At 44.3% G+C, this 25,696-nt stretch overlaps 1 protein-coding gene across 1 annotated transcript in view; it reads left to right on the forward strand.

The window, feature by feature from the left end:
• KIAA2012 (KIAA2012 ortholog) overlaps nucleotides 1-25,696 on the forward strand; it is a 758,941-nt gene that overhangs the window by 556,039 nt on the left and 177,206 nt on the right. Inside the window, exons 16-18 of the mRNA XM_078680227.1 lie at nucleotides 18,932-18,989; nucleotides 20,490-20,645; nucleotides 24,669-24,753. Coding sequence (XP_078536353.1) covers nucleotides 18,932-18,989; nucleotides 20,490-20,645; nucleotides 24,669-24,753 — 299 coding nt within the window. The remainder of the gene's footprint in view (nucleotides 1-18,931; nucleotides 18,990-20,489; nucleotides 20,646-24,668; nucleotides 24,754-25,696) is intronic.

Below are 25,696 nucleotides of genomic sequence, written 5' to 3' on the forward strand. Positions count from 1 at the left end.
ATCAGTCTGACCCTGTGCCTCATGGGAACAGTTCAGCCCGAACTGCCAAGCCATGTCTTCCCTGGACCGGAAACAAGCATCCTGGGACCGGTTTCGGATTCATAATCCTCATCAGCCAGGCTATCTTGAATCCAGTGGCCAAGTGAACAAGGGACTCACGTCTGAGCATACCCTGCCACACTTAGGGTGAACAAAGCGATACAAAAGGGGATGATGGATGGAGCGTTTGAACAAATCAAACACTCACCCCCAGTCAACTGATCTGGGTTTAATCCATCACCATTCTTTAGTTCACTCAGCCACCCCAGTTCAGACATGGCTATATGCAAATCAGTCTGACCCTGTGCCTCATGGGAACAGTCCAGCCCGAACTGCCAAGCCATGTCTTCCCTGGACCGGAAACAAGCATCCTGGGACCGGTTTCGGATTCATAATCCTCATCAGCCAGGCTATCTTGAATCCAGTGGCCAAGTCCACTGCTCTGGAGACTTGGGAATCTCACGCAGTTGCAGTTTCAACCAAGATTGAGTACAGCGTTATACCACAGGCCAAGTTTCAAAGTGCAACATGAAATGGAAAAGAAACAGTTTTAGAGCACGGAATAAATGAATACACTGTATACCATGAATTTCTACACTATACCCATTACTTTATAATAAACTATAGCATTAGGATTAAGCAGAACAAACAGCTTAGCAAAAGCAGCAGTGCAAGCTTCTCGCATGTGAGAACACAGAGCAGCCATATTAGCTCTAGTGCGCAGAAGCAACAGATTCCCTCCAAAGCTGCGAGTACGTCATGTCACGTGGGTATGACAGACGCATGCGCAGTAGAAATTCCAACGTAGCAGAAGCCATTTTAAATGCAAGCGTATTAGGATTAGTAAACGCATAAGCAAGCTTCACTCGCATACCCAAATAATGAAGAAAGAGGGGCAAATTAGTAAGACAAACATATTGGTTAATTCGTTAACGTTATTCGAGGTTCTTGAATACAAGCAAGTCGCTTCATATGCGAATCCTTGCTCCATCACGTCACTCCTGAGACCCTGGGGAGGCAATGCGACAACCCCGTTGGATGCAGTGGGCGTGTTGCGATGACTCAGGTCTGTATGGGGAGGGATGCGATACCTTGTGTGGATTCCGGTGTGCAGATTTCGATGGAAGCGGCTCGCAAAAGGTACAATGCGACGATCTTTCCTAAAAGATGTGTTATTAAATTCTGAGTTCAGGGATACCAGACTTTTATGTCCTATCTTGCTATGCAGGTAACCACTGTAGCCAGAATTCCCCATGATAGCCTATGGGCAAGATAGCCTTACAATAGTGAAAAACGAAAATGGCTGTAATTCACTACCAGAGCGTGTCACCTGCACTAGTACATGCTCTATCTTTCACATACACTCCACCCTGCCCAAGGGGGTACCTTGGGCCTTCCATAGGGGTGACCAATTTGTACAGAAAGGGAAGGGTTAGGCCTGGCAGTGGGGACACTGCCAGGTGGACATGGCAGTTCACAGACTGCACACAGGCACTGTGGTGGCAGGCCTGAGATACCATTTTAGGGCTACTCATGTGGGTGGCACAATCAGTGCTGCAGGCCCACTAGTAGCATTTGTACCACCAGCCCTGGCACACTCAGTGCACTTTACTAGGGACTTCTTGGTGATACAAATATGCCAATCATGGATAACTAATTACAATAACAATTTCACACAGGGAGCACTTGCACTTTGACACTGATCAGCAGTGGTAAAGTGCCCAAAGCATCTAAACCAGCAAAGACGAAATCCATCACAGCATCAAAAATACAGGAGGTAGAGGCAAAAAGACAGGGGAAACCACGCCAAAGATGCCAGGTCTAACAGTGATAAATTGAGGTGTTAAACTCCCTTGGGATATATGTGCTCTTGGACCCTATAATTCTGGTTCTGAATGGTAATTCCCCATCCTGGTGAATACAAAGCACATTGCAAAATGTAGGTGCAAAAATACCGGCCAAAATCGGTTGGTATTTCCAGGCCCAGTGTCTCCTCACATAAAGTCCAGGGTACTTGTCATTGGCAAGAAAGACAGCAAAAAGGCAGTAAGGGATTAATTATTGCACTACCTATATATACACATTAATTTAAAAGAATGCTGTACTGCCAACGGACTTTTGTAATAAATGGATAACAAACAAGCACTTGGAGAGGCAACCAAAGAAAAACAGTAAAGAAAAAAAGTATCAAAGAACCAATCTTTATTTTTCTTATTCTTTTTTATGTTTGGTCGGGATTCCCGATCGGAGTGTAAGCTATGATAGGCCACACATCTGATATAGTCTCTACGTGCAGATCGTCCCCATCTTTTGGTCACAGTCAGCACAATGTCCTGTCAGTCCAATTTCGCGCCGAAAAAAGAATAAGAAAAATAAAGATTTTCTCAGTACGGTGCTCAAGAGAAAAGTGTCTGGTGTACCTTTGCGTCTAGTTCAAGTGAAGTCATCGTTTATCTTTGCCATATCACTATAGGATATGTACCACATTAAGTATAGCTTTTCTGCTCATGCATTTGTTCCTTTGAAGATTATATCATCCTGTTTGCTGTCAAATCAAGCGACTATTGCCCTGAGGAAGCCCGTTTGGACGAAACGCGTTGGCTGTGTCTTGGCTGTTCCATTGGTTCTTTGATACTGAAAACTTTGGCTGTCTAACTGTATCACCGTGTCAAGAAGACTTAATAAAAAAAGACTTTTAATGCTTCTGATAGAGCGCGCGGGTCACCCGACCAATAATTTCGCCACTTCTGGCTTCGGGCCCATATATTTCAAATCATCATATACATTGATCAGATGACCTCACGCTCTGCTATCAGATATTAGTGAGTCCCTTTCGTTATTCTTCAGTGTACCCGACTTACCATCCACCGACACGGGTACCTATGACCATCATGGATCAGGGAGCTAGCTGTAAAAGGGAAGGCAGCAAAATACAAACCCAACAAAATAATATTCAATACCTTTGTAAAATGACCACAGACAACTGGAAGTTTTAAAGTCTTTATCTAATTTAGTGAAATTCAGATAGCATCAAATTCACAGTAATTAAGCAATCGATAATCAGAATAACAGAAAGCACATAGCTGAATAGGAAATAAGTCAGTGCAACCATTTATAATCTAATGGAACCAGGACACATTAAAAAATGAAGGATCAGGAATTAGAACGTTTAAGATGAATCACTAAGATGGGATAGGCTTTGATTAGGACTAGTATTCTAGAATTATTTCAAGGGAATGAGACAGGAGTTCGGGACATCTATACAACTATAGGAGAGTCTATAGAGAGAGACACGCTATGCTTTAAGGCAAAAGTGCTTTAGACAATTTAAGTAAGGAGGTCCTAGACCATATCAGGAAATGACAAACTGCAATGCAAAATATAATTTCTAACAGGTAGGGTAACATAGGAACACGTTATGAAACAAATGCAAATGACTTTATAATTCATTGGTTGCGGAAAAGCATGGAAAATTAACATATGCAAAGGTATGTCTTTATTAAAGCAAAAGACAGAAATTCAGGAAGGTGCAAGATTCAGAGTGATATTTACCTAGACTGGTGTGAAAACCAAACCCTGGCCACGGGTCAGTTAAGGACAGGAAACCCTCAAGGAAGGATACCCCTCAATGGACAGCAGGTGCAGAATGGACACCCAGGACAGGACAGGAAACCCTCAGATTAGGAATCAGGACAGGACCTCTCGCACAGGACCCTCAGGACAGGACCAGCACCCGCAGTTCGGAAGCAACGCCTGCGCTCCACCCTCACTGCAGCTATCGATCAAGACCCCGATTGGGTCAGCGAACTCCCAGCAAAGTGCTCCGCCAGCACTTTAAGGTTTAGTAAAACCTTAGTCTATGGTCAATTTCGGACAGAGTGCTCCGCAGCTCTCTGTATCTTCAGTCACCTATTGAGTGCGTTGGGTCAGTGACAGGTCAGCTAAACCAGACAAGTCGGACGACTTCCCTAGGTGAACCCAGGGTAGTTATACTGTTTGGGGACGGTGTACCACCCCCCAATGTTGCAAAGTGTCAGAATCCCTCAATTTGGATTGGTCCTAAGGTAGGCTTTGGGTAACACACCAATCAGAATAGACTATTTGGAGGCCTAATTTACATCTCTGGGTCCCGCTTAGCAAGATTGGGGTTCCCATGAGAAACTGTACGGCAAACAGTAGCGCAACACACATTGTATCATATAAGGAGCAACTTTCTCCGTTCTCGTAGGGCAGAGGTGGCTTTCCCATGAGCATCCCATGAGCATCTTGACGGTGGCTGCCAGCTGGCTGAGTTCCACTGTCCAATGTTGCCACCTTTCAGTGCACCACGAGTCTGCGCAGAAGAGACCCTCAATATGGCTCCCAACCGGTTCGGACCCCCATTTCCCGCAGTACATGAAAAGTAAGCGAGAACAAATTAATACATAGAAATAAATGTATGTAAACACATCATTGGTCTTGTACTTCAAACTTATCATTATAAAAATATACTATGCAGTTTAAATGTTAGCAACATATACACACTCACAAGAGCATTACCACGTTATTCACGAAAGCTATGTATTACGCATGCGCACCCTTTCCCTCCAAAACTTATAACTACGTCAGGTCACATGAGTGTGACTGACGCATGCGCAGAAGCACTTTTCAAGCGGCGGCCATGTTTTAGAGACATTGTTTAGTTGTATTAGAAATACACGTACGCAAGCTTCCTCTACCTTGTTCGAATATGAATATAAAAGATTAGTAAGACGTACAATTTATTAATTGATTACACACGGCCGAGGTTCTTGACTCGAGCAAGTCGCGATGCGATGCTTGCTCTATCAATCCCCTCTTTGATGATATTTACTATCATCACAAAAATAATGGAACCAGATGCCAACTTCTTCACACTTTATACAGCTCTATTTCTTCCAACAAACGATCCAGCTTCTCTTTTTCATTTTTAGTAGGGTGAGAATTTTTCACCTTTTTGTATATCTGATTATTCATTTCCTCTAATTCAAGCTCATCCACACTTCGTTTCACTCCTCTGGCATCCACTTGATGCTTTCCGGTGTGTTTACGACACTTGCAACAGACAAATATGAAAAATAGGATAAGACCTATAATTCCAATTGGCATCAGTACCTTAAACAATAAGCTTTTACCTAAGCTAGCAAACCAATGACCTACATTTGAGAGACCATCTACCAGTCTCTTCCAGGCACTGTCAACCTCGAGTGGTTTGAGTTCCTTTTTCAAATTAGTAATGTTTTTCACGTATCTTTTGAGCTGCACACTTTTGTCCGGAATATAAGTGCAACAATGTTGCGCCTTCAACATCCGACAGACTCCGCCCTCTTTTGCTAATAAGGTATCAAGAGCAAGTCTGTTCTGCAAAACCATTGATCTGATCGCAACCATTTCGGTATTGACCAGCAGAAATCCATGAGCTGTGTCAGTAGACAACACATCCACTATAGTGGACAATTTGCAAATTCTGTGAGTGTTCAGAACCACTCCCACTCCAGGTATCAGTGCACTGAATATACTACCCATTATTTCACCTACGCTTTCTCTTTTACTACGCACTAAGCCATTAGTATTTTCACTGCTTCCAGCAACTTTGTTCACATGGTATATTTTCGCGAAGACAATGCCAAAATAGCAGCTTCCATACCAGTGATCCGGCAATTTGAAATAAGCCTTGTCCCCACATATATAATAAATTCCAGGAAACACAGGCTCTGACCCATTTTTGAAACCCCAACCTCCAATTACCTTGTAATTATGTTCACATTCACTGGAACCAATGAAAATGTTATTATAATAGCTAGTCTTCTCGCGGTGAAGACATAGCTTTCCTTTCTTTTCAAAATCCAGCAACAGAGCAGGACCCGCCCCACCATTTGAGGTGCCTTCCATGTTCTCAGCCCATTTTGGGCTTTTCTGTGTTTCGTCATCTGCCTTTCTTTTTATTCTCCTCTTCTCTGCCATGTTCAGGAACATCTTTTCCTGCTCACGCAAAGAACAGGTCAAGTTATCTCTGTGTGCGTCACCTATGTCTATATTACCTATAGTCAGAAAGTATTCGCCCATATAGCGAGTAACATCACTTTTAGTATGTACAGGATTCAAGTTCCCACGTATAGGGAGTTCAGAAAAGATCACGTCATTGTTTGAGTAATAGTACTGTAACGGTCCTCTTTTGTAAAATAAGCTAGCTAAAATGCTACAGGAAATTCCATATGTTAGGGGCAGGTGATGGTATGTCACGCCTTCAGCCACAGAGGTAGGTATCTTCATGCAGACATAGCAATCTTCAATTTCCATAGTCTCTACATAGTGTATTAACAAGTTTGCGAAAACATTTAAATGCGTTTTATTCTTTACTCCATGATAATGTAGTCCTCCCTCATCTGATGCTTCTAGGTCTCGTTTTGTTTGTCTGAGTGCTCTCTCATGTATTGCTACACTTTGTGTTGTTAGTTCTTCAGTCTCAGTATTTACAATCTCAGTAGGGTCAATATTAGTATTTTTGCTCACCGCAAAAGGAATGAAAACTGTTAGTCCTATCCAAATTAATATCAGTATAACTATACTACATATACATACCTTGCAGCATGTTTTGCAACGACTGCAACTAGGTCTACCATTCACGTTTGAATCAGACATTTTGGCGCAGAAGAAGTTTCTCGACCCCTCTTTGTGTCTTTACACCAGTAGCTTACTTTGTGCAAATTCACAGTGGCTCGTCTTCTTCTTCGGCAGAATACTCAGCGACTGGTTCTCCGTCGCTCTCGTCAGTTATATCAAGGTCTTCAAATTCCTCCAAAACGAGAGTCCATTCAGGAGACTTGTACTTTTTGTTTTGTCTTTTTATTCGATCGCTCCTTCTTTTGGAAGTGTCTTCTGGTTGTTCTGCTATGCGAGCACTTCTCCTTTCTTCTGCACGTTTTTCTTCTACCGTTTTTATTCTCAGTCTCAATTTCTTTATGTATCCAGGCTCAATGTGCTTTCTTTTCTTAAGTCTTTTAGTTGGCACTGAGACTTCGTTCTCTTCTCTTGCCCTTTTATTTTCATTAGTTTGTGGCAATTCTGCTTCTTCTTCCCTTCCTATCTCACTAGTTCCAGGACTTGCATCTATTTCTTCTGCCTGGTTACTAATCTGGCCTTGTTCAGGAGAATTTTGTTTTTGCTTTTCAAATGTCTCTGTTTCTGTTTCCTGAACACTTTCTCCTAATCCTGTCTGATCCTGTTCGAGCACTTCGTTCTCTTGATTTTCTTCCGCTCGAATCTCTTTACTAGGTCTAATCTGTCCCTTTTCGATATCAGGAGTCAGTGGAGGAGTATCGATCACTTGTTCTGTCCCTGTCTGACCTTCTCCTTCCTCAGTTTTGATGTGAATCTCAATACCCTGAGGTTCTTCGCCTGTGCCTTGCTTTTCCTCTCTATTCCACTCTCTACCTTTCCAAATTCGTTCGCTTGTTCTGATGGGGTCTTCGGTAAGGTCAATCAATGGTATCCACTCATCTGGCCATATGCTTGTCAGCTCGTCATCAGCTACTTCTGGACCAACCTTTGGGAACCCTTCAGTAGGCTGGACTCTTGGTAGTTCGTTGTCAACTACTCCTGGACCAACGTCTGCGAACCCCTCAGCTTGACTGGTACTGGGCTGTACGTCGTCAGTTACTTCGGGTCTTGCTTCTGCAGGCCCCTCTGCTGGACCGTCTTCTTCTCCAGGCTCTTTGTCGGGTTGTACCTTCTGGGTGTGGCTGGCGTGGATCCAATGGGGAACACCTGCACACTTCACTGCTGTGGTCGTTACCAGGATCACTTGACGCTTCTCTCCCCACCTCGGCTCCAGGCAGCTCGACCGAGTATGCTTCTTTATTTTTACCCAGTCTCCGGGAACCAGTTTGTGGAGAGGAGTCGTTGGATTGGCGACGGCGTCTATTCCGATCTGGCGAGAGATATAACGCACTTGGTCACCTAATCTCTTGCAGTATTCAAGCACCAAATCATCAGTAATACTCAACAGTTTGCTTCCTGGTACCCATGCTTGTCTCATCACTCTTCCCATCAAGATTTCATGAGGGCTCAGGCCTGTCTTTCGGTCTGGAATACTTCGGAGTCCCATCAGAACCAGAGGCAGGGCCTTTACCCAGGTCATGCCAGATGAATCACACAATTTCGCTAGTCTTGTTTTGATAGTCCCGTTTATTTGTTCCACTACTCCAGATGCCTCTGGTCGATATGCACAGTGGAGTTTTTGCGAGATCCCAAATGCCTTACAGAGTTGGTCGATTACCTCATTCTGAAAATGTCGGCCTTTATCTGATTCAATAGTGACTGGAACCCCGAATCTAGGTATCAGTTCTTTCAGTAAACACTTTGCTACTGTCAGTGCGTCACTTTGGGGAGTAGGGTAAGCTTCCACCCACTTTGAAAATAGGCAGACAATCACAAGGACATAACGCTTCCCTTCACAACGTGGCATGGTGATGAAATCAACTTGTACTCTTACAAAGGGACCCGCCGACCTCCCAATTTTCCCTAGTTCCACTATTGTTCTCTTGCCTGGGTTCATCTTTTGACATGACAGGCACCTCTGGCAGAGGGACTCTGCTACCTTCCTGAACTTTTTACTATACCAAGTCTGTTGGAATACCAGAATCATGGCGTCCCTACCAATGTGTGATCCCTCATGTATCAATCTCGCCATTGTGCCAAGCAAGTGTCTGGGTAACACAGGCATACCATTTGGGCCCAAGATGACACCATCCTCACGTCTTGGTCTACACCCGTCTTCCTTCCACTTCTCTCTCTCTTGCCAGGGTGCCGCCTGCTGCCATTCTCTCACTTCATCCCATGTAGGCACTTCTTCAAACACTCGAAGTTGGCAGCTGGTTCCAGGCCCTCCTCGTTTTGGATTTATGATATATCGATCCCTGGCGCATAATTTTGCCACTCGATCAGCAAAATCATTTCCCAAAGATACAGGGTCAAAGTCCTTCTTATGGGCAGCACATTTGACCACTGCCAGTTCCTTTGGTAACTGGATTGCCTCTAAAAGGTCGTGAACAACTTTTCCATTTCGAATAGGGGTACCTGATGAAGTCAGGAACTCCCTCTGTAGCCATAATTGGCCAAAGTCATGCACAACTCCAAAACAGTACTGACTGTCAGTATACACTGTTAGGCGTATGTTTTTCCCCAATTTGCAAGCTTTTATCATAGCGATCAATTCGGCTACTTGTGCAGACTTTACCTCAAATAGATAACCTGCTTCTACAATTTTGGTTAAGGAGACTACCGCATAGGCAGCACTCAGGCCTCCTTGTTCATGCCTTAGGCATGAACCATCCACAAACAATTCCATGTCATGTTTAGGCAAAGGTGTTTCTTTAATGTCTGGGCGTGGCTTTGTGCAAAACTCTGTTAAATCAATGCAGTTGTGCTCCTCTTCCTCCCCATTTTCCATATTCATTGAATCAGGAAGCAGAGTAGCGGGGTTCAGAATGTTGCACCTGACAATTGTTATATTTGCAGCACCCACGAGAATCCTCTCGTATTTAGTCAGCCGACTAGGGGTGAGATACTGAGTTTTCGTTCTTGTTAACAAAATTACCACTCCATGTGGAACATACACAGTTACAGGATGTCCCATGACAATGGATTCACTCTGCTCTAAACTTGTGCAAGTAGCAGCTACTGCTTTCAGACATCCTGGTAATCCAGCAGCCACTGGATCCAGGGTGGCAGAGAAATATGCCACAGGCCTTCTGGTTGTGCCATGTTCTTGGGTTAGAACTGCCAACGCGCAATTATCGCGAGTGTCACAGAACAGGGCAAATTCCTTGGAATAGTCTGGCATTCCCAACGCAGGGGCTGTACACAGACAATCTCGCAATTTTGTGAAGGCTGTTAAGCTTTCATCATCCCATTCTACGATATCTGGTGTTCCTCTCTTGGTCATTTGTATCAAAGGCCTAGCTAGGACCGCAAATCCCACAATCCATTGCCTGCAGTATCCTATCACTCCAAGGAACATTCTGATTTCTTTCTGAGTACGGGGTAACTGCATCTTTTGAATTATCCTCACTCTTTCTGATGTTACTTTCCTGATGCCTTTCTCTATCTGGTGCCCCAGATATTTCACTGATTTTGCACAGAACTGTAATTTTTCAGGGGCCACTTTATGTCCCTTTTCACTCAGGTGATTCAGTAGGGCAATGGTGTCAATCACACAGTCCCTATGACTTTTGGACGCCACCAAGAGGTCGTCAATGTATTGCACCAAGACAGAATTTCCAGGTAAGACCAAAGTTTCCAAGCATTTTTTCAAGATCTGATTAAAGATAGAGGGGCTCTCTGTGTACCCCTGGGGGACCCTGTTCCAGACATACACGTGACTGTTGAAGGCAAATGAGAAAAGAAATTTGCTGTCTGGATGCAAGGGAATGGAAAAGAAAGCATGACATAGGTCTATCACAGTGAACCACTCAGCATCCCAAGGAATCTGGTACAGAATCACTGCCGGGTTCGGGACAATAGGGCAGCAAGGAATCACTATCTTGTTTACCTTTCTTAGGTCCTGCACTACTCTGTACTTGCCACTAGGCTTTTTGATGCCCATAATCGGTGAGTTGCATGGGCTACTCATTACTTCCTGTATGATGTTTCCTTCTAATAATTTCTGTATTTCCAGGGCAACCCCTGCTCTCACTTCTGCATTCATTCTGTAGGGTTTAGTATTAGGATATACTGCATTGTCCTTGATGGCTATCTGTATGGGGTCTACGTTTTTCATTAATCCTACATCTTTTCCGGTAAAGTCCCATACTTCTGGCTTCACTGTTTCTTGGAGTTCTTTGGGCAAATCCTGCATAGTCATTCGTTTAATTTCTGAGTCTGGTCTGATTAACATTAATTTATAAATGCCATCTTCATCTGGGGTCTGAATTTCAACACCCTTTGGTGTGCAAAAGATGGTACAGTTCATTTTGCACAACAAATCACGTCCCAGTAAGTTCACTGGACTGGTGTCACAAACGACAAATCTATGCATTTCCTTAAAGTTTCCAATTGAGATCTCCATGGGCTCGGTAACAGGAGTACTAATCAATTGATTAGATACACCCACTACTTGGATGGCTTCTCCCGAGAGGGGTAGGTTTGGAACGTCCACTGTTCTCACAGTAGAACGGGTAGCGCCAGTGTCCAACAGAAAAGTGACATCATTTCCGTCAACCTTTCCTTCAATGTATGGTCCGGACTGGTCTACCGGCAAGGAGGCGCCAAGTACGCACTCCTCGTCCTCCCCTCTCAGGCCCCGTCAGTACTGGTCATCACAAAGGAAGGTATCGTTTAGTAAATACTGCGAAGTTGCTGTATTTCTGTTCTCATTGCTTTCCCAGACCTCTACGTCATCACCCTGCATGGACTTTCCCTTAAATACTTGCTTTGGTGCTCGGGGCACCTGAATCGTTTTTACCTGTGGTTGGGTCTTTCTTGGTCTTTCTTTCTGCGTCTGTGGAATTAAATCAGGTGTTTGGGAGTTATCATCCTGCAAATAGGGACACTCGTCTCGCCAGTGTCCAATTTCTCCGCACTGATGGCAGGGAAATTTCTTCTTAGCCTCCTCCCTGCTCATTTTGGGCCGGGGCTTGCCTCCTCCCCCACCCCCAGGACCTGGATTCTGAGTAGTTTTGGCCATTTTATTCAATTGTTTTTCCTGCTGTTCTGCGAGCTTCACTTGAGCCCACATAACCTTCTCCTTGAGAGCCTTTTTCTTTTCTGCCATCTCGTCCTCGCAGTACTTTGCGTACCGCAGGACCTCATCCATCTTTTTAGTATGCCAACAGATTTTTTTATCTTTTATCCACTGACAAATTTCGGGTCTTAACCCATTTACAAACCTGTAAATAAAATGTGTCATATCCTTCATCTCGATGTTGTCTATCCCGCTGTATGTTTTGAACACCTGCAACAGCCTTTCATAAAAGGAGTGTACTGTCTCGTCTCTTTCCTGTGTTGTTCTATCTATCTTGGTCCAATCCGTTTCCTTTGCTGGCACTTTTACTTTCAAATGCTGTATTACTTGTTCATATTTTTTCATCACTTCTTTCGATGGTTCCCCTGTGTTGCCATCTCTCGGGTATTCCTCACTAGGCCAAGCTATGGCTATTTTACACTCGGTCCATAGATCTACCGGGACTACAATGTCGAAAAACCCATCCAGGTCTTTTCACAGGCATTTTTGTACCTTTACGAACCTTTCCACCTGCCTGTACCAGTCTACTGGTTTTTCGCGCAATTTGGGCAATTGTTAGTAAAGGACACAATGTCCTGTCTGGACCATGGAACGTGCACATACTTCCCACCTGGTACTTCGCGCATAGGGCATAACTGCTCTGGTTTTTCAGCTTCTTTTAGCAAAAATTCGGGAGTTGCCTGCCTAGACCTGGCCTCGTCCTTTTTCTTGGCCCATCTAGCTTTCCACCTTTCCACATCTCCCCATTTTTGCAATACTGACAATAGTTCCTTGACCTGTGCTTTCTTTCCTGAAGCATTCAAGTTTTCCAAATCTTTGTCTGAGAAATCTGCTCTATAGGGTTTTTGCAGTGGTTTCGATCTTGAAATATCTATACCCATGCTAGCAGCAGTGTCTGTCAGTTTTTCATGAAGTACTCGGGTATTTCGGGTGAGACTTTTGCAGATAAACAGCATTTCGTCTTCGGAGTAGGTATTTAATCTGTCTAATCCTACGTTTCCTGCCATCAATTCCTCTATTTCTATTCTCAGCTTGTAAAGATCTAAAGGTTTCGTTGGGGACGTTTGCTTTTCCAATTCCTGACTCCATCTTTCGATTTCTTCAGGAGTCACCAATGTGACACTCCTAGTACCCGAGGTCGATTCCATCTGAATTGCCCTCGTACTAAACGTGTGCGGCTTCGGGATCCTTTTCTCAGTCTTTCTAATGGGCAGATCTAGCAGCGAGACCTCCGACTCGCACTCACTGGTCTGATCATCTATAATTAAGGGTTCTGGTCTGGTCGGTGCAATGACAGGGGTAATTACGGGAGTTTTTGGAGTCCCTTGACGGTCCCCGTACAGCGGAACCACCGGTCCGATCGTTACTGGGATCGTCAAGGCTTCAGGACTTGCATTTAGCTGTGACATTTTCCGTATTATTTCAGCTCGCTGATTCTCCAGCGCTTCTCGCTCTTTCTCTTCTAATAACCTGTCCAAGGAGTTTCCATGTAACACCTGCGGGGTCAGAATGGGAGCATAACTCGGGGCAGTGGGATGAGTCTCACTCGGCCCTCCGCCATAGTTAGGCTTCGGAAACAGACTTCCTGTGCCTAGGATTCTTGGATCTTCCTCATTCTGGGGCTGTAATAACGGCATTCCTGAACCCACGGACCTCACCTCTCCTCCATAAGGGGAACGAGGGAAAAACTCTCCTTCACGTGAATATCCTGTCTCTCCACCTATGGGTCTTCTGGGGTAAATACTTCTGGGTTCCATGGGTCCAAGATTCTCAGTATAAGGAGGAATTATATAATCCCCTCCTACACTTGCGGACCTGACCTCTTCCCTTTGTAGGGGTCTCCGGGGAATATCTCCTGCACTCGAAGGTCGGTGTCCCTCATTATAAGGAGGCGGACTTCTCATGCACATGTCATCTAACAATTCGTCATCTGACTCTCCCAGGGGCCCCCAATGTTTAGTCTTTTCTGTTCTTTCCCCCCCCCAGGAGGATCTTCTGCTGGCATCATGGGAAACAGTCCTTCAACAATCATGCTCTGTCTCCATTGTTTCATCTTTTTATCTCGGGATTCTTGCCTCAGTTTTGGGTAATACTTTGTCAGCCCTTTGTCCATTCGGGGCTTCTCTCTTTGGAAAGCCTCAATCTCCCATTCCTCTAATGCCTCATACTGCGTTAGTCTCGGTCTGGGATGTAATTCATTCATTCGGGTTCTTAAATTGAATAGGATTCTACCATTAAAGGTACCTTCTAACGGAAAGGCCATTATTCCGTCGTCTTCTGTGTACTTCACCCAATTTTCTAACCACACACACGTAGTGTACCCTCTGTCAAACATCATGAAAGAGGCGGGAGTATTTGGTGGTGGAATAACAATGCCCTCTCTAGTTTTAATCGGCTTGTCCTTTTTAAAGTAATTCTTTACCTTCTTTACAAGGGACATTTTTCTCTTAGTTCCGTACATAATATCGTATCTATTAGCTTTCCACTGATCCCTTTCAAACCCTTGGTTTCTTGGATCGGGTCTAGTTTCTGGAGAATACGAGTGCCACATACGATTTCTACGCTTAACTTTGTTTACAAATTTACCTCCAATCAGAATGCGTCTTGGAATTCCGTGCGACCAATTGGTGCACGCGGTAAAATATTTTCGGCCAATGGGTGCGCGGCCTTTTCGCGAGACAGTTCTCACGATTCGGCGCTCACCCCTCCTTCACAATTCCAGCCCCGCTACCCGCCCGCTGTATCTACCAATCCCAGCGCGGCACAGAGTGACGTCAGAGACGCTTCGCGACTGACTCCCTCCCTTCACAAGGTAACGGAAACTTTCTTTCTTTCTAAAGTGCTAGTGCTTGGTATTTTTAACAACGAATACACATTCGCCACAGTGCTCAAGTGTCTAGACAGGAAAGATTTCTTTTACTGCAAGTAAACTACTTCCATTTACTTTTCACACGCTGCGGGTAGATCTCTTCCGCCTACCCTTCACTCTAGCATTAGTGAACCTGTTACTTCCCTAGACCCATCCACTCTTTTCCGGGATATATCCGAGTCTAAGGTTTCCCAGCGGACCCCTTTGCTTTCACCCAAGCTCCGATGAACCTGCTACTCTTCCGATGTGACCCTCGCTAGGTTACGCCACTATTGGAATTTTGCCAGTGAACCTCGTTACTAACATTTATTCACACTGGTATTCAGGAAAAAACCCTAGTTAGTGCTTCTGGTTTTCTACTTAACCTGCACCTAACTTTCCTTGAGCCTGCGACCTCAAGGCAATGGATTCTATTCACCACTTGCCTATTCAATTCCCCGGGGAGTTCTGACAACACTGAACAACACGTTTTACGTACGCATGGATTAATACATATAACAATATAAGAACAAGAATAGCAATTTTGAAACAATTCATAAATTTCAAAAACAGCGCATTCTCAAGAGATTGATCAGGTCCCTCGAAATGGCCGCTCTTATAGCAGCATCAATATACTAGCAGCTACCGACTTGACTTAGCTTAACTAGTCCTACCTAACCTTTAACTATTCCCTAACCATCCTCTGCTTACCAGAAAATACTGATAGAGCGCGCGGGTCACCCGACCAATAATTTCGCCACTTCTGGCTTCGGGCCCATATATTTCAAATCACCATATACATTGATCAGATGACCTCACGCTCTGCTATTAGATATTAGTGAGTCCCTTTCGTTATTCTTCAGTGTACCCGACTTACCATCCACCGACAAGGGTACCTATGACCATCATGGATCAGGGAGCTAGCTGTAAAAGGGAAGGCAGCAAAATACAAACCCAACAAAATAATATTCAATACCTTTGTAAAATGACCACGGACAACTGGAAGTTTTAAAGTCTTTATCTAATTTAGTGAAATTCAGATAGCATCAAATTCACAGTAATTAAGCAATCGATAATCAGAATAACAGAAAGCACATAGCTGAATAGGAAATAAGTCAGTGCAACCATTTATAATCTAATGGAACCAGGACACATTCAAAAATGAAGGATCAGGAATTAGAACGTTTAAGATGAATCACTAAGATGGGATAGGCTTTGATTAGGACTAGTATTCTAGAATTATTTCAAGGGAATGAGACAGGAGTTCGGGACATCTATACAACTATAGGAGAGTCTATAGAGAGAGACACTCTATGCTTTAAGGCAAAAGTGCTTTAGACAATTTAAGTAAGGAGGTCCTAGACCATATCAGGAAATGACAAACTGCAATGCAAAATATAATTTCTAACAGGTAGGGTAACATAGGAACACGTTATGAAACAAATGCAAATGACTTTATAATTCAATGGTTGCGGAAAAGCATGGAAAATTAACATATGCAAAGGTATGTCTTTATTAAAGCAAAAGACAGAAATTCAGGAAGGTGCAAGATTCAGAGTGATATTTACCTAGACTGGTGTGAAAACCAAACCCTGGCCACGGGTCAGTTAAGGACAGGAAACCCTCAAGGAAGGATACCCCTCAATGGACAGCAGGTGCAGAATGGACACCCAGGACAGGACAGGAAACCCTCAGATTAGGAATCAGGACAGGACCTCTCGGACAGGACCCTCAGGACAGGACCAGCACCCGCAGTTCGGAAGCAACGCCTGCGCTCCACCCTCACTGCAGCTATCGATCAAGACCCCGATTGGGTCAGCGAACTCCCAGCAAAGTGCTCCGCCAGCACTTTAAGGTTTAGTAAAACCTTAGTCTATGGTCAATTTCGGACAGAGTGCTCCGCAGCTCTCTGTATCTTCAGTCACCTATTGAGTGCGTTGGGTCAGTGACAGGTCAGCTAAACCAGACAAGTCGGACGACTTCCCTAGGTGAACCCAGGGTAGTTATACTGTTTGGGGACGGTGTACCACCCCCCAATGTTGCAAAGTGTCAGAATCTCTCAATTTGGATTGGTCCTAAGGTAGGCTTTGGGTAACACACCAATCAGAATAGACTATTTGGAGGCCTAATTTACATCTCTGGGTACCGCCTAGCAAGATTGGGGTTCCCATGAGAAACTGTACGGCAAACAGTAGCGCAACACACATTGTATCATATAAGGAGCAACTTTCTCCGTTCTCGTAGGGCAGAGGTGGCTTTCCCATGAACATCTTGACGGTGGCTGCCAGCTGGCTGAGTTCCACTGTCCAATGTTGCCACCTTTCAGTGCACCACGAGTCTGCGCAGAAGAGACCCTCAATATGGCTCCCAACCGGTTCGGACCCCCATTTCCCGCAGTACATGAAAAGTAAGCGAGAACAAATTAATACATAGAAATAAATGTATGTAAACACATCATTGGTCTTGTACTTCAAACTTATCATTATAAAAATATACTATGCAGTTTAAATGTTAGCAACATATACACACTCACAAGAGCATTACCACGTTATTCACGAAAGCTATGTATTACGCATGCGCACCCTTTCCCTCCAAAACTTATAACTACGTCAGGTCACGTGAGTGTGACTGACGCATGCGCAGAAGCACTTTTCAAGCGGCGGCCATGTTTTAGAGACATTGTTTAGTTGTATTAGAAATACACGTACGCAAGCTTCCTCTACCTTGTTCGAATATAAAAGATTAGTAAGACGTACAATTTATTAATTGATTACACACGGCCGAGGTTCTTGACTCGAGCAAGTCGCGATGCGATGCTTGCTCTATCACTTCAATGTAGGATATCAGCTGTTTCTTGTTACTCTGATACTTTTTTATTTACTGTTTTTCTTTGGTTGCCTCTCCAAGTGCTTGTTTGTTACTTGTCATTGGCGCCTATGTGAGAAAATGATGAAATATCCCTTTGCCCTTTTCTTGGCTTTGTTCCCATCCCAGGCACAAAGAAGGTGAATTTTGATTGGGAACAACATAAATACGTCCATGTAACTTTTGTTGAGTTTTATTGATTTTTTTTTACAACACTGCTGGATGCTTTTTTGACTATAATTTAAAATACAAGAGTTTTCAAAGCAAGAAGAATGGTAAATCAAAACAAAGCACAGCAATAGACCCTGCTGCTCTGCGATTGTCTGACCATTTTAGGTGTGGCAGTGCAGCTATCTGCGGACCTATTGTTATCAATTCTTTAAAAAAGACACGAAGCAGACACTGACTGCTCATATTTGTGTGTTTCTTTCTTGCTTTATGTTATTTGTCTTTTTGGTGTATTATTGTGCCAGCCATGCAGTGCTTGCACGAGGATCTATGCCCATGCTGTTCTGGGTTTGGTGGCATTCCTGGTTTGGTTGGTGGCCTCCTTCCCTGTGGGATGTTTTGGTCTTCTGGGGTTTGGGGTTTTCCCCCTTCCCTGTCTGTCGGTTGGTTCGGGTTCTCGCTCCTGTTCGGCTCCTGGGTTCTTGTTGCTTCCGGGGCCTCCTCAGCCGGCTTTCCTCCTCTGGTCTCTCTTTGTGCCGCGTTTCTGGTTTGGTGTGGTGGGCCGAATCCCTGGGTTCTTTTGTGTCCTGGTGGTTTGTTGTGTTTTTGGATGAATGCCGGGGTCTGCTTTGGTATTTCTCACTTTGTATATGAAGGTGTCGGGAACGGAGGGACCTGGGGGTAATGTCCTATTACTTACCGGTAATCTTCCTTACTCCTGGTCCCGTAGTCCTCGACACCTTCATGGATTCCCTCCCTCCCTCCCGATCTGCCGGCCTTCATCCTTGGCTTGGTATTTCAGAGGGAATGCTGGGACCTGTACGCTTATGTACTCCCAGCGGGAGGGGGAGGGTAGGTCCAGCATTCCTTCGTTCTTTTTTTCTATCAGTGAGATGGATTTTCTCAATTTGTATATGAAGGTGTCGAGGACGGAGGGACCTGGGGGTAATAAGCATAGAGGAACCCAGCGTGACAGCCAAGGGCCTGGTATGTTAGCAATAAGGAACGCAATGTGGCTGCCATGCGGCCTTCCTCTCTGCCTTTGGCAACTCGTTATTTCCATTACTGTGATTAATGCGTTGTTGCCCCTTAAATGTGCTCTTTATCGGTTTGCTAAACAAGCGCTAAAAGAAATGAAATAAAGTGACATTATCTGCAAACAATAACTATAGTTAAACTACTCCGCATTTGCTGTTTCTTTGTTCTACATTTTTTTGGTAACCTGCAACACACAATTCTTTTTAAAACAGGGAACTGCAGAAGGTCCAGAGGAAGGAAAGGCCCAGGGCTCCGAGCTAGACACAGCTGGTAAAGTTAGCTTCTTAATTGAATTGTATTTTCTGTGTTTAATGCTAGGCTGCTTTAGAGATCATTTAAGGGGTATCCAGGGGTTTCCAGCTTCTACCCCTGGCTTTGCATTTTGCTATTCCTTGCACTCCCCTTGCTACTGCTGAACTCAGGGGTTCACCAAAACTATTCTTACATTTAAAAAAAAGTAAGTGGAGGTGAAGCTCGCTGCTGGTCCTGCCGAATACCGGGGTTGCCAAGTACCAGGTCTGCCTACTTTTGAACCCCCCCCATCCCCTCCCCTCCCCCCCCCACCCCTGCATGTCTGTCTTTTAATCACCAAAATGAGTACTGGAGCCATCTGCCAGCAGCCACCACCACAAATGAAGCACAGATTAAGACACTGGCAGTAAGTGGAGCAGCAAGAAGATCCTTGCTTTTTGCCGCCCCTTACCCCTCATCACCCCACAGACTAGGAGGCTTTTTAGGGCCAAAGGTGGGATAATGGGTCAACACTGGTGTTCAGAGGGTCAGTGGTGTGTAATGTTACTTCAACTAACCGTGCCGTTTTTCCGAATTTACTTCCATGTTGTTTAGTTACTCTTAAGGGCGGCCCAGCAGAAGTGGTAGGGTTGCAAACAGCCCATCAACTCACAAAACACCCTGGGGCAGACCACTTGTAAGGCGAGAGCTAATTTTGCCGGCAACCAAATCTCAGTTGTTTTGAGTACCTAACTGGGTGTTTTTGCACTATTGAGTGTAGCTTAGATGCACCAAAAAGGCAATTTGAGTTCATATAGTCCACATCTTGATTCACAAAGTCAAGACTTACAATTTACAATCATAAAATGAAGCTTCTACGTTGGACTTTTCCACCATTTTAAGGCCGGGAGGGATTATAAGGTGGTACATCACACACACAAAAGGTGATCCTTCAGAAGATGAAAACTGGGAAGCCAGCATGTGTGTGGGTATTCACGTACACATACATGCATGTAGAGACACACTGTGTAAACATGCACATTTACTTCTGCAAAAAGCAGGAGTAAGCACTGCCTTCGTGCACACCTACAGTATTCTAAGGTTCCAAAGCACTGAATAAGCAAGGGGGAAGTTGAAGACAATGGTAGCACCTATTGGTTTGACCAAGGTGCAGTTTGGCTCATCAGGCGGGCAGGGCAGCTCAGGTCAGGTTAGTTTCTGCTGCCTGCCCTTGGATCGCCCGTAAGTTAACCCACCACGTTGGCATACTTCTTGTATGATATAAACCTGCAGCAAACTGTTTTCCAAACAAACTTGGTTTTGTGTGATTATTTGTTGCAGTGCATGCGATGTTCGTCATGCTTGGGGAGGGCTGCCTATACCAGCACTAAGGGGAAGGACTGAGCTGGGAATTGAGCCATCTGGAGGGGCCTGGTTGTCAGTATTTGTCAGTGAAGTTTATTATTCAGTGTTTCAATCTTGGTGCTATGTCTCTGCCTTTTGATGACACCCTGATCTTATTTTTATTTCTCCCAGCAGGAATGGACACAGGAGAAACAGGCCCCATCCCGCAGGCCTCACCTGTTCTGGATGCTCTGGCTAGGCCTGGCAGCTCTACACAGCCGCCGTTGATAAAGCCTCAGACAGAAAGGGCACCAGATGCATTGAAGCAGCATGATGGAGAGTTTGCTGGAGGTGCGTTAATCTCAGTAACCCACATCCAACATGGCCGCTGAGCTTCTGGTATCAGCTGTGAGTAGAGGCCAGCAGTTTGAGCGCTTATTGGTGGTTGCTGGTTAGCAGCAGGAAAATTCATTAACCCCTTTGCCGTGGGGCTAATTCCCCCGTGGCGCGGGGGGAGAGGGGCAGCGAGCGGCGCCGCGGTGCTTGTGACGAGCTTGGCTCGGCACGGTGGTGAGCTCGTCATGACCACGCCCGTTTAATGGAACGCCCAGCACAGCAGGGGAATTATCCCCGCGTGGGCGTTCCACAGCCGTTATGACGAGCTCAGCTTGTCATGAGCACAGCGCCACTATGCCTCATGACGAGCTGAGCTCGTCATGAGCACCGATGTGGTTAACTTGCTCGTCCATCTTCCTCATCAATCCTTACGTTGGGAGGTTTGCCTCGTTATACAGACAGAATATACCGACCTTAGACCTAAAATAAACATAAAAACACATGCTTACAACCCAGTCCCTAATATAGGCTCCACCGCCTCCCAGGGAGTCATAAAGAGGGCTTCCAACTACCTTATATCGTGGTTCTTCTTATCTTACAAAACTAGATGCCTGCCTTCCGTGGAAGTAACACAAAATGATAGGGGCCCCCCTGCAAAATGTGAAGCGAGGCCCCGAGTCCCCCATATCTCACAGAAATTAATTGGCCTTAGTCTAAAACAGGGCGTTCAGGAGGGTTGGAAACCCTTGAAGGGTTGGGCCCACCCCACTCCACCCCCGTGCCACAAGGGCTGCAGGGGCCTGCATTACGCCCCTGCGTTCTTGTATGATTAAAAATATATATTTTCTCACCCTTGGCATTTCCTGTACCAGCAGCTATGGGACCTAATTCAATGGAGGTACTTTATGCTCTGGATTGGTCATAAAAAGTAGCTATAAATGGGGTGCGATGGGTCCATTTTACCCCTGAGTCTTGGTGCCACTGCACCTGCTGCTCTGTTTATTGATACTACCTTGACCTCTACTGCACCTGTGGCTGTGCCCTAGCTAGAACAGAGGTTCCTGGTCAGTTAGGGTATTTGAATTTATTCAGTAGGAGGGGTCCTGTTACAGAGGTCACTTCTACCTTCCCCCACGCTCTTTGGTCTTCCCACCTCCTACCACTCCTTCCTTGCATTTGGGTGTTCTTCATCCACTTGTTCACTCAGCTCAGAGTCTGCTGGCGTCATGGTAAGGGCCTAGGGGAGCGTGCGCTTGTGGAGTGCACATCTTAGACAATAGCGGTGTGAGACCTGCCTGGCTGGAAAATCGATATCTCCCTTTCCCATACCATTAACTGTAATGGGGTAACCCTGTAAACCTCAGAACCTGGGCGGGAAGTTAAACAAAATACAATGGTTCTGTCGGGAGGAACATTTCAATTGAACACAATACTTAATATTAAACACTGACCACAAGCAAAAAAGAAAAAAGGTCAAAACTTTTTTCGTATTTTAACTTTTTCAGAAATTTGAGTTATACATTGAATCAAATATGCTGTCCAAAATACATAAAACACATGGACTGTGAATACAAAAGAAGTCGTGACTGGTGACTGGGTGTTTAGAAGTGATAGAACATATAAACATAAAAGAAGAAAACATTTTTAGAAATTCCACTGCGAAACACAATAGTCTCCGGAGAATTGAAATATTTATTTTGTTCAATGGGACTTTGTGCAGGTGGATATGTAGCATAGAACGTCACTTCACTAAGGATCCGACGGAGACAGACGGAAGCTGCCTCGTGTCTGAGTAACTCACCACCACATCCCAGACCGAAACATCATCCACCGGCTGGTGCACAGTAATCATCTCGAAATAAAGAACCAGACAGAAACACAGAGCTACATGTGCTAGTTGGCTGACTAGCACCATCCCCAAAAGAAGATCAGACGAATCATACACCTAAAAAGGCTGTCCAAGCTTAATCCAGTCCTGATGAAGACCCGCCATTGATGCACATAAATCAGCGCATCGCACCCAGGGTCAAAATGTTGACGTTCTATGGTACATATCCACCTGCACAAAGTCCCATTGAACAAAAGAAATAATTAAATTCTCCGGAGACTATTGTGTTTCGCAGTGGAATTTCTAAAAAAGTTTTCTTCTTTTATGTATATATGTTCTATCACTTGTAAACACCCAGTCACCAGCCACAACTTCTTTTGTATTCACAGTTCGTGTTTTCTGTATTTTGGACAGCATATTTGATTCAATGTATAACTCAAATTTCTGAAAAAGTTAAAATACAAAAAAAGTTTTGACCTTTTTCCTTTTGTGCTTGTGGTCAGTGTTTAATATTAAGTATTCTGTTCAATTGAAATGTTCCTTCCGACAGAACCATTGTATTTTGTTCTCTTCCCCATACAGCTGGTGTCCTGCTACCACTTGGCTGTCTCCTGGACTCTGCTGTGGCCGTAAGGGGATAGGGTCCCAGGAGAAGGGCAGGACATTCAATCACTCAAGTAGTTCTGCCTAAGCTGTTGGCCACCCATCTCCATGTTGTATCAGCCACTGCTCCCTGAACAGGGGTTTTATGTGACAAACTAATGCATTAATGGTAGGTGAGGCTCCTCTTTTTGACACCCAGGGAGGAGGTGGAACCTACAAGAGTATCTGGGTAGGTAGGTAAATCCTATCTTTGTAATGAATCAAACCTCATATTGTAAGGACTTGTCGAGGAAGACTAGGGCTCGGAGTAATGGAGATTATCATTAAGGGGACAGGGCAGGGGTTTATGTTAGTGATAGATTTGCTGTTTCTAGAACACCTATCTCACAATGCAGCCTATCATACACTAGTGTTGGTGATAATGTAAGAGGGAAGACTGTAACAAGAGAGTGAATGACTAGTGTCTAGACACGGTTAAGTCTGAGAATGCTTTATACGTACGCAGATGGTGGTTTACTCAGGATCAGGGCTTCAAGTGTTTCCAAAGTATGAAGACGCTTTTGCATTTAATATATCTTTCTCTCAGGCGAGCTCACTGAACATTTCGCTAACATTTTAACAAGTTCTCCCAATGCCACAAGCAATCGCTCTTGTATGTTCCCTACTGCATTAGATGCACTCCATTCGTTTTGACTTCATCAGTGAGCACGTTTGAGTCTCAATGCTCTTAAATTCAGCCAATTAAAGCCCACCTGAGTTCGCTTGATGCGAGATGCACAGCATTGTTGAACACCATGCACGACCCACTTGACATTACTATTTAATCTAATGGATGACATTCTATTTTTAATTAACTTCTCACTGATGGTGACATGTTCTGCATAAGTGGATGCACAACAGAGGAGCCCTACACTCTCCCCATCTTTGAAGTTGCCCATATGCCATGCTGTGCTAAATCCATCCTGCACATAACCTAAATTAGCATAGCATCGCAATTATGTGGTATCAGGGGTAACACGTCTATGCTAGAGTGTCATGAATAAGTCATTTACACTAGTTATACAAGTGATTGCATCGTTTTGAAGCTGATTGTAAATAAATGCCTTAACTTTCAGGAAAGTCTAGCAAAATAGTTGGCTGAAACAGACAGGTAGCAGGTGCACTATGGATACGCTAAGGGGGGCACTGGAAAGTGTAACATTTACTCCAAGAACTCACAAACTGGGGACGTGGGTGGGTGTCCAATAACACAAATGAAGATTTGCACTACTTGTATTTTGAGACTTTTGTTTGACTACAGTTGCCCCTCCCTCATCCTCCTAAAATGGTTGTCTCTTTGGTGTCATGATTGAGATAACCACATCCTAAAAAGCTCACAGAGCAAGCTGATGGCAACTTCGCCAAAGCAGGGGTCTCTGTAGAACTATTCAGTGAAGGAATGCATTTTATTATAGGGCTTTGCATCACGCTAAATTGGATTTAATATGTGAGATGGGGACATAGCACTAAGAAATTGCACGATGACCACCCATCCAAGGTTACTCACCCATCGTTGCTGAATGCAGCATGATCCATGGAATCAATTATTAATATTAATACTTTTGCAGATATGCCGCAGCAGAAAGTTGGGGAGCCAGAGTCTGTGGATGTTCTACGGGCAAAACACATATCCATCCTGACAGAAAAAGAGACGTGAGTTTACCAACCAGAGAAGCACAGACTTTGAGGGGAGTGTTTTTCCATGACACACTCTTTAACTTGATTGTTCTAAGAGAATGACTGCTCAGATAGAATCTACTTATGATACTCTTAGATGTCATTTAAGCAATGTCCTAAGTAGGCTTCAGAAGGGGTGAATGCAGTGTCTTCAACGAACATATTATAATGCGGTGTAGGAGCCACTAAAACTGTTGTGTGAGTCATTTATTTTATTGTGCAAAATGAAATCCTTTTGTACTACATTATCCACAATACACAATTATAGAATATTTCATGGAGGACATAGGAAATATGTGTGTTAATTGTAAGTCTCATAAACCATCTGCTTAAGACATTCTAATTAGACGTTCTTTTTGCAGTGTTTCTATATGTACAGTCTGTTTTCTCCTTTGTGCCTAGATGGAACCACCCACTCTGATGCTCATGTCTCTTCGGCAGCAGCACCCATTTCACAAATAAGTTGGCTCTATTTGGGTTTCTCTTCTATCTATTTTTCTCAACTGATTTCACTTAGTGTCAAGAATTGGACATTGACAAGGTCTGTGGAGATCCCTTCTTGATTGCCTGTGGAAAGACAATTTCCCCAGTAGTCACGGGGCCACAATGCAATGATTAGTCACGAGAGGTGTCAAGTGTCTCCTTAAGAGTGTTCCACTTAGGGGGGAAAATCACAAATGGCAAAAGAAAAACCTCCTTGACAATCTTGTAGTTCTCAACTGAAGATGAAGATGAAGATGTAGAAATCAATCCCAAGGCCTCAGGGAAGTGTCAGGCAAAGAAGTTGAGCAGGAGATACAAAGTGAAGGGATCTGGAACCACTCATTTATTATTCACTGCTCCCGGACTGGAGTGCTGAATTTACACCAAATAACAAAAAGCATACGGTCCAGACCAAAAGCAACATTTTTGCCAAAAT

The sequence above is a fragment of the Lissotriton helveticus genome, chromosome 3_1 (genome assembly GCF_964261635.1).
Source record: "Lissotriton helveticus chromosome 3_1, aLisHel1.1, whole genome shotgun sequence".
Classification (NCBI taxonomy): Eukaryota; Metazoa; Chordata; class Amphibia; order Caudata; family Salamandridae; genus Lissotriton; species Lissotriton helveticus.